A 13,041-nucleotide genomic window follows, 5' to 3' on the forward strand; every position below is an offset into this window, starting at 1 on the left:
GTTCCCCAACGCTGCTAGATGACCTCCCAAATAGGCTCCACATGCATTCACCAGGTGCACATCGAAAGATTGTTCAATCAGCTTTAAAATTAGGGTGCTTGTGCCTTTCAACGAAAGGCTAGTATTTTTGAAGTTATGCTGCAACATGCAACACATTAAAGCTAAAAAATGAGCACTGGAATTTCGTTTCCGTACCCCTTTAAAGCCCTACACGACAATGTTTATTATTCTCGGCAGAAAACTTTTTCTCTTTTCTATCGTTTCCCCTTTTCTCTCTCTCTTTCTCTTTCTTTTTCCACCTCTTCATGCTTCAGATGCGAAGCACTAAGCGGCCTATAACCCTCAAGCCTGAACAACAGAGATTATTCACACTGGCAGGAAATGAGCAAGAAGTAGGGCTGTCGCTATCGCCTGACTCGGACAACAATATCTTTAGTTTTGTCATGGATCGCTCTTTGGGCTATTCTGCAACGAGCTCACAAGTTTCTTTTCGAGAAGGACAATACTCTGTTCATGTCTAAGCTAACATTACAGTAGAAGCTACGTGCTTGTCGAACCAGTCCCATGACTACCGTAGCTTTAGCCCCGCGGATGAAACGGAAGCGGCTGATTGGTCCAGTAAGCGCATAACTCCCACCACACTGTCAGCACAGGGCGTGCTCTTATTTCTTTTTTTCATTATACACCAAGCCAAGAGTGAGCGGCATGGTGCATGTTCAAGAGCGCAGATTTGTCACCAACAACCGACGACAACTCACGTGCCATTGCAAGGCGTTTCTTCACTTATTGAGAGGTTGTCTAAGGGAACCGAGGTGTCTTCGAGAAGCACAGCATAGCTTTCATGATCGTGCCACTGAATTATCTTCATTTTCAGTGCTTGCTTCTTTCAGAAGAGGGTCGATCATTGGGGAGTTTTTGGAGATTGTTCCAATCACTCCGATAACAACACCCGGTACTCCGCAGACGCCTTTGCAGGTGCATCGTATAGTAGTTATCGGATATCGCTGTTGGATGTATCGGAACGATCAGTTAAAATTCTATCGTCATGCCAACCTCAGCCTGAAACATTAAACTTATGCAGGGCGACAGTCTGCTCTTCTGACATATGTATTCTTTTAAGCCGTCGTCATGCCTTCTTTTCTTCGAGAACATGGAATGAAGGCTCGGAAACCTCAGCATTTGCTGTACCGTAAACAACTTAATTTTTGCAGCCACATAATTTCGTGGATTTCGCTAAGCATGAATTTCGGCTATATTTAATGGGCACGACATTTTGCAATAGGAAGTGGTTTGCTATGAGGACTAAGTAATGTATACACGTGATAAAAAAATTTTTTTAATTGCAAAAGTAGTTTGCTCAAATTTGCTGATACAATTGCTGCTGATACAATAAAAAAACAAATAAAAAAGTAAAGCTAACAAAAAATACTGCAAGATATAAAATAAATACGAAACCTCAAATAGGAAAATAAATTATTGTTCAGAAGAAAAAAAGTTGTTGGTGTTCTCTTGGCGGCAGGAAACCTTCTAGACTGTTGCTGAAATTAACAAGCTACGGGAGGAACGATTGGGCAAGTCGATGCCAGCATGGAAAAAAGATTGTGGCTCAGCTCTCCTGAGTGCTAGTTTAAACCCTGTTCAGCCCATAGATGATAGTGCAGTGGGAGCTAGGCTCTGGCAGGACCGATCAACCACTTCCCTTTCATCGCTGACCTCCCTCTCCGTACGTAGGTATGGGCGGGAGCGTAATCACATGGGGAAAGGTAAGTGTATGACTGGTCCGACAAGCACGTAGCTTCTACCGCTCTGTTAGCATAGAGACTGAACGGAGTATACAGTGCTCTTTGAGCACTTCAAATCCGAGGTTCGAAGTGAAAGGGTAGCCTCAAGAGGGGAGGGTGCATGGCGAGGAAAGAAGGTGCGGCTTCTGCATTTTTTTGAGATTACTAACTGGCCACTGGACAACTCTTTTCTAATCCTAAACGGCGACATGAAAAGGAGGGGCTCTTCCGTCCTTTCTTGTAGCAAGAAAAGCGGCAAGAAGAGAAACAAGGACTGGCAAATGTAATCTTGTTCCTCTCTGTTTGTTGGACGGTCTTTAAGCCGCCATGATAAGGATTCAGAAGAGACCAGCGAAGGTTTCCTGGAACTCTCCATTGCCAGAAAAGTAAAATTTTGCCGTGCGTATGTTTAGACAGTAGAAAGTTAGTCAGCCCCAATGGGCATCTGGTGTCTCTGCCATAGCTGCAAAGTTTAGCCAGTGACGTACCACCCCCAGCCCGGGGTCTTTAACGTGCATCACACAGAAGCGATCCACGACCGCAGGTCGGCACGATGCTCATCCGAGTCGAAACGGGCAGGGGTGGGGATTAAACCGAAGATCCTCTCCAGCGCAATATTTCGTCTCGGTTGTTCCGAGCTGCGGCGCATCGACGTGACCGGCAACTGATCCGCCCCAGAAAGGTGGCAAGATGGCGGCAGACAAAGGGGTCCTCACCTGCCAAGAGGTGAGGCATGGCGTGCAGAGGAGGTGCCCACACGGCTCAATGCGAATGTCCTTGTCGTTCTCTGCGCAGATCTTGCACAGCTGGAAGGTGGAGCCCATCTCACAGTAGAGCTCGTACTGTTCCTGCGTCACCCTGATGTGGTCCTCTGGCGTGGCCTGCACCGCCCAGCTCAGGTCCGGGTTCACATTGCGCCCATCTGGGTACAGGTAGCTGCACGGGCACACCGCAGGCACATGATGCCATTGTCCTATGCCCTAAAGTGCTAGGGATGCACAAACTAAAAAAAGGTGCTATTCTGTTCTTTGGAGTCTTTGAAATGATTGCGGCTGGCCCGTTGTATGCAATGATGCAACGACTGACAAGTTGGCATATGTTTAGCAAGTTGCTCATTACTTTGACCCTGACATTGATGCTTGCCTACTGAGTCACACGTCATTTGGGCCAGATAGCCAGCTGGTAACATTGGTGATACAAAAAGTGGATGTTACAGCTAAGAACATGGAGCTGCCAGTCCTACTAAAGGGCATATCATTAAACATTCCAAATCAAAGTAGTAATCAAGTTTTATCCCGTGTAACTTAAGAAGATCAGCGATAAAAATTATGTTAAAAAAACATTGCAATTTTGTATTCTCCCCATCAGCCCCATCAGATGAATCGAGTGCAAAAGTATGGTAGATGTTTATATTAATTTTAGTTCTTTATTTTTTAGGCCCATTTCCCACTCCTCCTCCTCTCTTGTTTCAACAATATAATTAAAATTCGCCCCGCTCTGCCTCTTAACTCTTTCCTGACCGCACCCATAGGCCATCGATCATCGGTGATCGATGATTTCCAAGCGCTGCCAAGAAATTAAAGTTAGCGTGGAGAATTACGTTCCACAACCTCATGGATAGCCGAAGAAGTGCAGTTTCAGTTTCAACGTAGGTTTGAGCTTTATCACAAGCTGGTGGGCTGCCAGAAATTGTCCTGGGATTGGTGGTTGCACTTGTCTAACATGGCTGACTGCTTGCATCAGAATTCCTAACAAAGATGGCATTATTTACATAATTCAACTGTACTGGGGCATCATTTTTAGACCTGAAGAGCTCCGGGGACACTTTAAATGATACTATAGGCATCACTTAACAGATGGTTGTCGGTAAGCATCATTATAACTTCCAATGCTGTCCTGAGCCGGCCGTACACGTTTGACGTTCCCAAAAAGGTGGACAAAAACGCTAAATATTAAGGAACTGCAATCAAGGCTATGATTAAACCAAGGTAGAACGCAAAGAAAGCATTCTGCTGGGGATGTGAGGTGTACTATCTGTGTTTCACCAATACAAGCATTCCTTAGCTAAAAAGCACACGTTACGGAGGCTAACTCTAACGTCAGTTAAATGCACTAACTTTTAGAAGTGACTTTTTTTTAATTTTATGTAACTGTAGGAGTTTCAGCGTTTATATGCCATTTGCACATACAGTGTACTTTCAAGAAATAAAATTTTAAAATCTTTTTTCCACAATACGTAAACTTCTGTTTCTTTTCAAAGCTAATTGTTCTGCTTTTCAAAGCAAAACAACTAATTGGCCACATTTTGTTGTATCATATTGCTCGACACGGTCTTGGATAAGTTACTTTTAAAAAGTAATTCGTTACGGTTACAGTTACTTTGAGAAAAAAGTAGCGAAGTTATCGTTACAGTTACTGCAACAAAAAAGTAACTTGTTACAGTTACTTTTAAAAAGTAACCACGGTACTTTTCAGTTACTTTTCTATAAAACAAAAAAAAATTACGAAAAACTAGAAAATTCTTTTCACAAAGTTTATTTGCATAAAATTAAAAAGTATGCTTTTTACTTCAGATTGTAACTTAGCAGCAGCTGCTTCTCGAAATTAGTGTCTGAAAGTTTCCCTTGTTTGATAACGAACACGTCCCTGCCCTTGCTGAACAGGCACTCGTCTAACGCGCTGGATGGGATTGCTGTGTTGTTTCGCCGGAACAGGTTCTTGATTGCCGGGTAGGCATTGAGGGAACAGAGTGCCGTTTTCTGCGGTCAAGTTGTTCGTAACCACCTCCACCACAGCAAAATACTCTCTGTACGCCGGCCATGGTAGTTCTTCTTTGTTCTTATCAACATTCATATCCTTGGTAGCACTAGCACATTTCTGGCTCGTTGACGGTCGTGCTAGGTTCATAGAGTTTCTGGACATATTTCGGTTCGTACCCGGCAAGCCAGAAACAAACCCTGCGCAAACAACAGTAAATTTTGCCTCGACTGTTGACACTACACTGGAGTAGTGGCGCAAATAAAAATATGAAACATGCGCAGTGCGAAGCGGCGCTAGTCAAAATACGAAACATTTGCAGTGCCCTCCGCATGTATTGTTGTTTCACGTTTGATTCACCCGATTAAAAAGCGTCTGTGCAGAAAAAAGAAAAACTGTAAAAGAGATAGTTCTTCAAGATACTAAGATGCAAGTGTTCAGTCACAAAGTACAAGCACATGCTAAAGATAACTACATTTTTTTTCACCAAATCTACACGTGGCTACATTCGGGTCGTGACTGGCGAGAAAGAATGTATTCACAAGTTTGTGCAAAAAATAACTTGACAGTCAAAATGTCGGAACAGACAATTTGGAAAGCGCAAAGAATGGCTAAATTGTACCTCGTTCAGTGATATATTATTCATAAAACACTGGAAAGTAACGACAAAAGTAACGTCGTTACTTTCATCGTTACCTCAGAAAAAGTAATAGAACTACAGTTACAAGTTATCGAAAAAGTAACGAAGTTACAATAACGCTTTACTAGTAATGCGTTATTATCCAAGACTGGCTTGATATCAAATTGGTTAAAAAAATAAAAGCGTCTGCACAAATTTTTCGAAAATTGCTACTTTTCCTGTGGCCAGGAAAGAGTTAATTTTGTGTTTGCTGAGCACTTCCAGGCTTTTCTTTTGTAATACACCCCCTCATTGTGCTTGCATTGTTCTTTAAAATCAGAACTGCCAACCGAGCCATGTCAGGTGCTGATTCCAAGGAGACATACTTTTTAACAGTGATGCCACAAGTAAAAAAAACCTTATTTCTCATAAAGAGAGAGATATACCACCTAGAACTGGAGCCAATCAATAAGCTGCGCTTCAGAGTACCGACGCTTCGTTCCCGAGCTTTAGACATGGCGCCGGAGAGCTCAGGCAATACTGTTTCACTCTGTTGAGGACTGCATTAACAGTTATGGAGGGCAGAAAGTAAATTTCCTTTACTTTGAGTTAGCTTCAGATAGTAGGCAATGATGTTTTTTTGTAGTTTTTTTTTGTAACAGGATGGCTGAGGCATTAGTGGCGCTATCTAGCTATCCAGAACCACATAACCACAGCGCTTTTAAACTTCTCTAGTTTCCCTGCAAAATTAATACTGCAAGAGGCACAGTAACTAAATAAATGTTTTGAGTAAATTAGTATGCCTCTGAGAATAATCAATTATTACCAGCCATTTAAGCAAAGAATGTGTTTCCATAGTGCTGCCAAGCTTGCATTCAGATCACTGAAATTTATTTTCGTTGGAGAAAGCTTTTTAAATGGATAACCAGAAAAAAAATTTCTGGTTGTATTTTAAGACCACATTCATCACTGACAAACACCTAATAAATAAATTCCAACCACAACAGTCGTATCAGTTCTATTACTTTTAAGTTTATTGAAATTGCAACCGAAGCTCTGTACACTAACTGATAAGAAAAAGAAAAAGTTAGCCAGGAGACAGGAAGTGTGCAGCTAAATCAACCAATTCGTGTTTGCCAAAAGTCGGGCAAAGTGTCATATAACTTTGGGTTACACAATAATGACACAATGACACCTGAAAAGTCACATGGTTGAAAAATAGAAATAAGAAAAATAATTGAGTTTTTGCATTTTGACAGCCATCTTGAAAACTCCCCCATTGCAGCTCAGTCACGTACTATCAAATTTAATGTTTTAACGTTCCAGACAAGAGTTAGTTCGGTGTGTATGAATAAATCAAAGAAATTACTCGCCACTTCTGCATATAAAATGGTGCTGTACCCTTAAATATCATATGGGCAAAAGTCAAAACTTTACTGCATTGATCTCCATGAACGTGATAAACATGCACATCAACGTGGTTATTTAACAATTTGCAAAGTCCGAACAACAGCCATCCGGGTTGAAACAATTTCCAAACAGTGTTTGAAACAAATATAAAAAAATTTGACATTCCACACATGTCTACCGCAAGCAAGCATAAACCTCCGCTCGTTTCAGCAGCACTGGCTCATCAAGTGGCAACTTAAAATGTAATCTCCCCACCTACGGCTACTCAAAGACCTCGGCAAAGAGATCCTAAAGGCCCGTTCACACATATACCACAGCGCTGCGTCAGCAATACCAGTAAGCACAGAAAATAGCACAGACACAGCACTAACTATGCAGTATATTAGGGATACAGTACTGCATCAGTACTAAGTAACGTTTAAGTCAGCAGTGCATCATGTGAACTGGCCTTGAAGGGGAGCTGTCAAAGGAGGACGGTGCACTCACAATCCTTCCCTGTAGCCGTCGAGAAGTGCCTGGCACAGGGACTTGTTCTGTGGAATGGTCTGCAGGATGTTTCCCTCAGCCGTCACGTAACCAATAGCCCACTGGCCCAGCCGAGTACAGCTTAGTCGGAACACGTAACTGCACGCCGAGAGAGGAGGCAGAACAAAACAAAGTCAAGGTTTCTTGTATGCAATAGAAACCATTCAGATAGAAAAACAGAAGGGTTCAATCGATTGCAAGGTGGCAAAGCGCACAAAGGTACCGCCAACCTGTCTCTATTTTTTCCCTCGGTGGGAAAAATGAGGGTCCTGTTTTGGATGATGTGTGGCCAAATAATAAACGTTCTCAAGCAAAAGGTGTTCCTTTAGTCTAAACTTGTCACACTGCGCAGCAAGAAAGAACAAAACTGGAACAGTGAATCACCGTCTGCGCACAAGTAGAAAGCGCCTCAATGCCACGCTGAACTCGAGCCAAATAAATGTAAGAATAATGCAGCTGCATTCACTCTTTTTGGGAATATTTCCTGCATAAAAAAATAATAAATTTTTTTGCTTTACCATGGGCAAGGCAAACCCAGTCCAAAGTTCATAGAATAATATGGTGCTGGAAAATGCTTCTCTTATGCCAGTCACAGATATCTATGGTACAGGCGCATAGCCAAGGAAGGGCCAGGCAGATCGGGCCCATAGCGGTGTAGCGAGGAACTTTTTTTCGAAAAGCAGAGGACAAGTGAACTGGGTGTGAAGAATGGCATCGAGCTTAGCGTAGCACCAACATTTCAAGGGAAAGAGTTGATGTCCCATGAGCCGAGCCTCCCCTTCCCTTCCTTCCATTCATCCTTCTTTTCTTCCCTTCCCCTCCCCCTCCCCTATCATGCCCCTGCGGACCCACCCCTCGAAATTGTGCCTACCGAACATAAAAATAATATAAAGCAGAAAGGAATAGAGCCGGAAAAAAAACACAAAAAAAAAAAAAAAGAGAAGGAAGGAAGACTTTGTAAACAGCTGTCATCAGTTCAACACCTGACTTGAAAAAAAGGCTCCCTCCCGTTACAGAACATTCCCTCGCATTCCATTTGCAACCACATGCTGTTTCTGTGTTCTCCTTTCACTCTCACTCTTTCCCCCAACGCAAAGAAAGAATAAATCTCCATTATAAGAGGCTAGTGGAAAATCAAATACAGGAGAACAGTTGGTGTGCCAGCAGGACGACACGGTGCGCAGGTGCATTTGTTATTTTCTCATTATGTATGGGTGTTTTCATCTCAATCCACGTATGGTTTTGGAATGAAATTTTTAATTTTGACTACAAAACTAACCTATGTTGTGGGAAAATTCTTGAAATGAAAGACAGCACAAACGGCAAGCTTAACAAATTTCTTTCTTTTTGAGTTAATGACCATTGAAGTGGCTGCGGTGAAGACTGACGTTTCTCCTACCGGTCAAGATTGCAAGTCTGACAGCTCGCTATTTTCTCATTTCTCAAAAGAAGCATGAACACTCTTTTGTGACACTCTCAAACTAGATTTATTTGGGCTTAGGGACCTAAAATTAATCCTTTATTTGGAATAATAATAAAAAAAAGTCAAACTGTGTTCTTTTAATGATTTCAGCAAAGTTTGGCAAGTTTCCACATACAACCTCTTTAAGATATTTTAGCCACCAGAAAGCTGAAATCTAGCTCTTTCCAATTAATAAAAATTCAGTACTATATGTGCAAAGCAAAATTTGTTGTATACATTTGAATGAACAAACATTTCGAAAATCGAACAAATTCAAAATCAATTTTCTCAAAATATTTGTTTCTTTTTATTAGTAGCAAGGTAAAATAGTTGTTTAATAGAAAATATTTGGAGAGAAAGTCGTTTGCTCCTTTTGCAGGGGTTGTGATGACATCAGAACGACACCAAGCTCTGAATAGGTCTGATTGGCTTTGATCGGAAGTATAGTGGGTCGACCTCAATGCTAGATGCTTCAGGTCTAACATTTTTTTCAATCAGCTGACATCATCACAACCCCTGTGCAAGAAGCGGACGAACTTGCAATCCGCATAATTATATTATATAGTATTTTGTTTAGATGAGTGCAATTGAAGCTTGAGCATTATCAGATGTGCATTGTAAATGGCAGGCTTTGTTACAGAGTAAAATACCTTTATTCCACATTACAAATTTGCTCATTTTAAAGTTATGTGTTAGTTAAAGTATTAATATTAGGTAATCATGTATGCCACACCATGATGTTGGCCAGCATAGCACCTATGCCAGGACACAGTCACAACAAACTGACAAGATTCAAGCTTTCCTTGTGGTCATACAAACCAAATACTACAATATTTTGTTTATATTTGCTGATAAACCACACTTATATGTTGCTACCAATAAAACTCAAAGCAGATAAAAAATAGAGTTTCTGAAAGAATCAGTTCCAAATTTGCTGAATTTTCTAAACATTAGTTCATTCAAAGGCATGTAAAATATTTTATATTAAACATAGCATCTTGAATTTGTATTCAATAAAAAGAGCTAGCAAGGTTTAGGTTTCCAGTGATGTCAAGGTCATAAAAATATTTTAAGCATATTGCCAAACTATGCCAAAAATCATCAAAGGGACACGACATGGTACAGCTTTTTTTTTCTTTCAAAGATTACTTTTAAAAAATACATCCTTTTTTAATTCACTAAGCTTCATAAATCTATTTTGGAAGTGTCACAGAAAAGTCCCGGTGCAGTATTTTGAGAAGTAACAAAATAGAGAGAGGTCAAACATGTGATTCCCGACAAGTTGCTGAAAACGTGCCCCTTTGATGGTTTTTCAAGATATTTTAATGATGCTGACATCACCGGAAATCTCAAACTTAGCTCTTTTTATTGAATACAAATGCAATGATATATTTTGAAAATAAAATTAAATAAAGATCCATTGCTGGATCCTTGGAGAACGCGTTAGCATGACCCTTAGGAAACGCTAACCCTGACCCCTTTGCTTCTCTGTTTTGGCTTTCTCTTTTGCTTCCTCTATTTTTGCTGCCTTTTTTTGGCTTCGTTACGGAGTCAGCGTTAGCATTTCCCAAAGGGGGATGAGTGTGACATTTCTTAAGAGTCATGTTAACGCATTCCCTAAGGATCCACCAATGGATCTTCCTTTAATTTTTTTGCCGCCTACTTGGACCAGCACTAGTGCTTGGTTCACACTCCATTTTGTAACACAAACCCAGGTATAAGCGCTCCGCCCACCTGCAACTTGACTCGCCAGAGCATCCGCGCGCGCATTGGCTCCCGCCCCATGACGTTGCCTCCCTCTCGCCTTTGTCCTTCACTACTCCACTCTACGTGGCACGCTTAGCTTTCCACTCTTTTGTCCACCGACGGATGCCGTCAGCTTTTCCCTGTCATGGGGGTACTAATGATATTGAATTAAAAATCTCTTAAAAAATCCATCAAATTCGGGAACGATCTTCTTTTAAAGCACCATTTCCTATTTGCTTCAAGTTTTGTTGGGACCAAGGTGTAATTGTGCGTTATCAGCACATATGCTGTAAAATACCGGGCAAGCGCCCACTCAAAGTTTAGAGATAATCGCGAAAAAATGGGGGATGGGTGCTTGTCCGGTCATCAATTTTACATATCAATGTACTGTGCATATTTTCTCGGATCTTACAAATTTGGGTATGGGCGCTTAATGTGGAATGGGTGGATGTGCGGTATTCTATGGTAAACAGAAAATATAGTCTTTTGTTTGTATTACTACAATTAACGCTTGAATCTTGTCAGTCCATTCATTGTGACTGCGCTCTTGCATAGATGCTACTCTAGTCAATATTGTGGCATGGTATAGTAATTACCTAATATTAATACTTTAATAAACACAACCCTAAAAATATGTAAAATTCTGCATAATGCAGAGTAAGAAGTATTTTACTCCGCAACAAAGCTTGCTTTTTTTGCAATTCACATCTGACAAGGTTCATGCTTTGATTGTGCTCATATAAACAGAAAACTATATATTACATTCACGTTTTCTAACAAATCACTATTATACCTTGCTACTAATAAAAATCTGGGTTTTTGAGAATATCGATTTTGATTTTGCTATATATTTCTGAAACATTTGTTCATTCAAAGTTATTTAACAAATTTTATTTTGCACATGTCTTAAAATATTGGGGAACTGCCCACTCCATTTTCACTTAAAATTGAATTAATCTAGATATGGGTGCTTGTCCGGTCAAATTCGGCGCTTAATGTATGATTTACAGGATTCCCAAGTTTTGAACACGTTCGATTCGTTTAAAAAGGTTGTGAAAGCTACACTAATGCGGTTTGCGCAGGTGAGTTATACAGCCAGGGACATAATATAAGGGGCCAATCACCAAGATAAATAAAATAATTAACTAAAAGGTGTTAACCAATTTTTTAATTAGTGAGAATAGACATATGGTTCCAAATAGAAACTTTATCAGTGTCATTGAAAACCACTACTAAATCAGTAATTTTTAGAAATACTTTAAGCACGTGGGAAGCGCAGTAGTGCGTTAAAGTTACCACCTGTGCATCAGGCACAAGGCTGGGGCTATGATATGAGACGGAAAAAGCACACAGACACGTTATCACACCGGTAACCTTGCTTCTGCTTCACAACTGGTAACTTTAGCACTCTACCGTGCTTCCCACGTGCCCCAAGTCTTCCTAATATTGACTGATTTAGCGGTTTCTGGAGATGTTCATGGAGATGTTCAACAAGTTTCTAATTAGAACCATGTTCATTTTCAAAAATTTAAGGATTATCAGTGCAGTTTAGCTAATTAGCAGACTGATCGTTACGATTAGCCCCCTATACTGTGTCCCCGTGGCCGTATAACTTGCCTTCACAAATTGCATTAAGGCCTATTCACACTCTTGCGACTGAGTGAGACCGAGAGAGACCAGACCGGTTTTTAAGCCTCTTGCAATGTCTTAGGACCAGCTCCGCAGCAGCGCATCCAGTCCTAAGATGTCGCAAGAAGCTTAAAAACCAGTCTGGTCTCTCTCGGCCCTACTCGGTCGGATATATGTGAACGGCGCTTTAGTGCAGCTTTCACGGCCTTTTCGAACAAATCTGATAAGCTTAAAAAATTTTTTTTTTAAATGTATAGACGGTGAAAAACTGTATTTTACTCTAATGGAGCTAAAGAGAAAATACAATGAACAGTCAAGACCCATTTTCTATCTATTCTTTCTTTTTTAATATACACTTGATATTTCGTAGAGACAGGCACGCTTGGGCCAATACCACAACTAAAGTTTGGGCATTTAGTACCCAGACAAAATGTGCAATCATGAGTTGAAGTATGGAAGGAAAAAGTAAAGTAAGGAGCACAGAAATAACACACAAGCACTTTCTCTTTTACTTTGTTCTTCCAAGTTATACCTATTACGCTTACCTAGCATCAGGTGTCTCAATCAGCTAGTAAGTTATTTTAAATTGTATCAAACACACAGTGGAGGATTATAAGCTAACATAAAAATGCACGGTGGCCATAACACCTATGCATTATGGCACTAGCAGGTGCCTCTTCACTGCAAAAAATAATCTTGTCCCTCTCAGCTATTTAGTCTCACTACTTTTGAGCATAAGGATAAGAGAGAAGCAGATTGGTGAAAGTTAAACCTGATGCCATTATTCTACAGATCTCACCGAGAGACAGCTAATGAGGAAAGAAGTATGGGACAGCAGTTATACTACTTTTTTGTCGTCATATTGCATCACCTTTCTTTTTTTTAAACTTCAAGTTATTTTTCACAATGGAGTGTCTGACCTCAAAACAAAGGAAGCTGTGGAAGTTCCTTGTTTCACTGACTGATAAGATAAACGCCCTGAAAAGGGTCGACCTCATGATGTTGCAAAACAGAAGTGGAGCCCTCCCTGTTGCTTTTTCCGTCAGATGAATCGTCAAAGCACAAACGCGAAACAAATATGGTGTGATGATTTGAAAGTCGATTAGGTAACA

At 40.7% G+C, this 13,041-nt stretch overlaps 1 protein-coding gene across 1 annotated transcript in view; it reads right to left on the reverse strand.

Annotated features, from left to right (window-relative positions):
• LOC8032556 (E3 ubiquitin-protein ligase CBL-B) overlaps positions 1–13,041 on the reverse strand; it is a 63,572-nt gene that overhangs the window by 32,828 nt on the left and 17,703 nt on the right. Inside the window, exons 4-5 of the mRNA XM_002410233.5 lie at positions 7,054–7,191; positions 2,498–2,717 (exon numbers count right to left, since the gene is read on the reverse strand). Coding sequence (XP_002410277.2) covers positions 2,498–2,717; positions 7,054–7,191 — 358 coding nt within the window. The remainder of the gene's footprint in view (positions 1–2,497; positions 2,718–7,053; positions 7,192–13,041) is intronic.

Source organism: Ixodes scapularis, unplaced genomic scaffold, assembly GCF_016920785.2.
Source record: "Ixodes scapularis isolate PalLabHiFi unplaced genomic scaffold, ASM1692078v2 PGA_scaffold0__279_contigs__length_252992795, whole genome shotgun sequence".
Lineage (NCBI taxonomy): Eukaryota > Metazoa > Arthropoda > Arachnida > Ixodida > Ixodidae > Ixodes > Ixodes scapularis.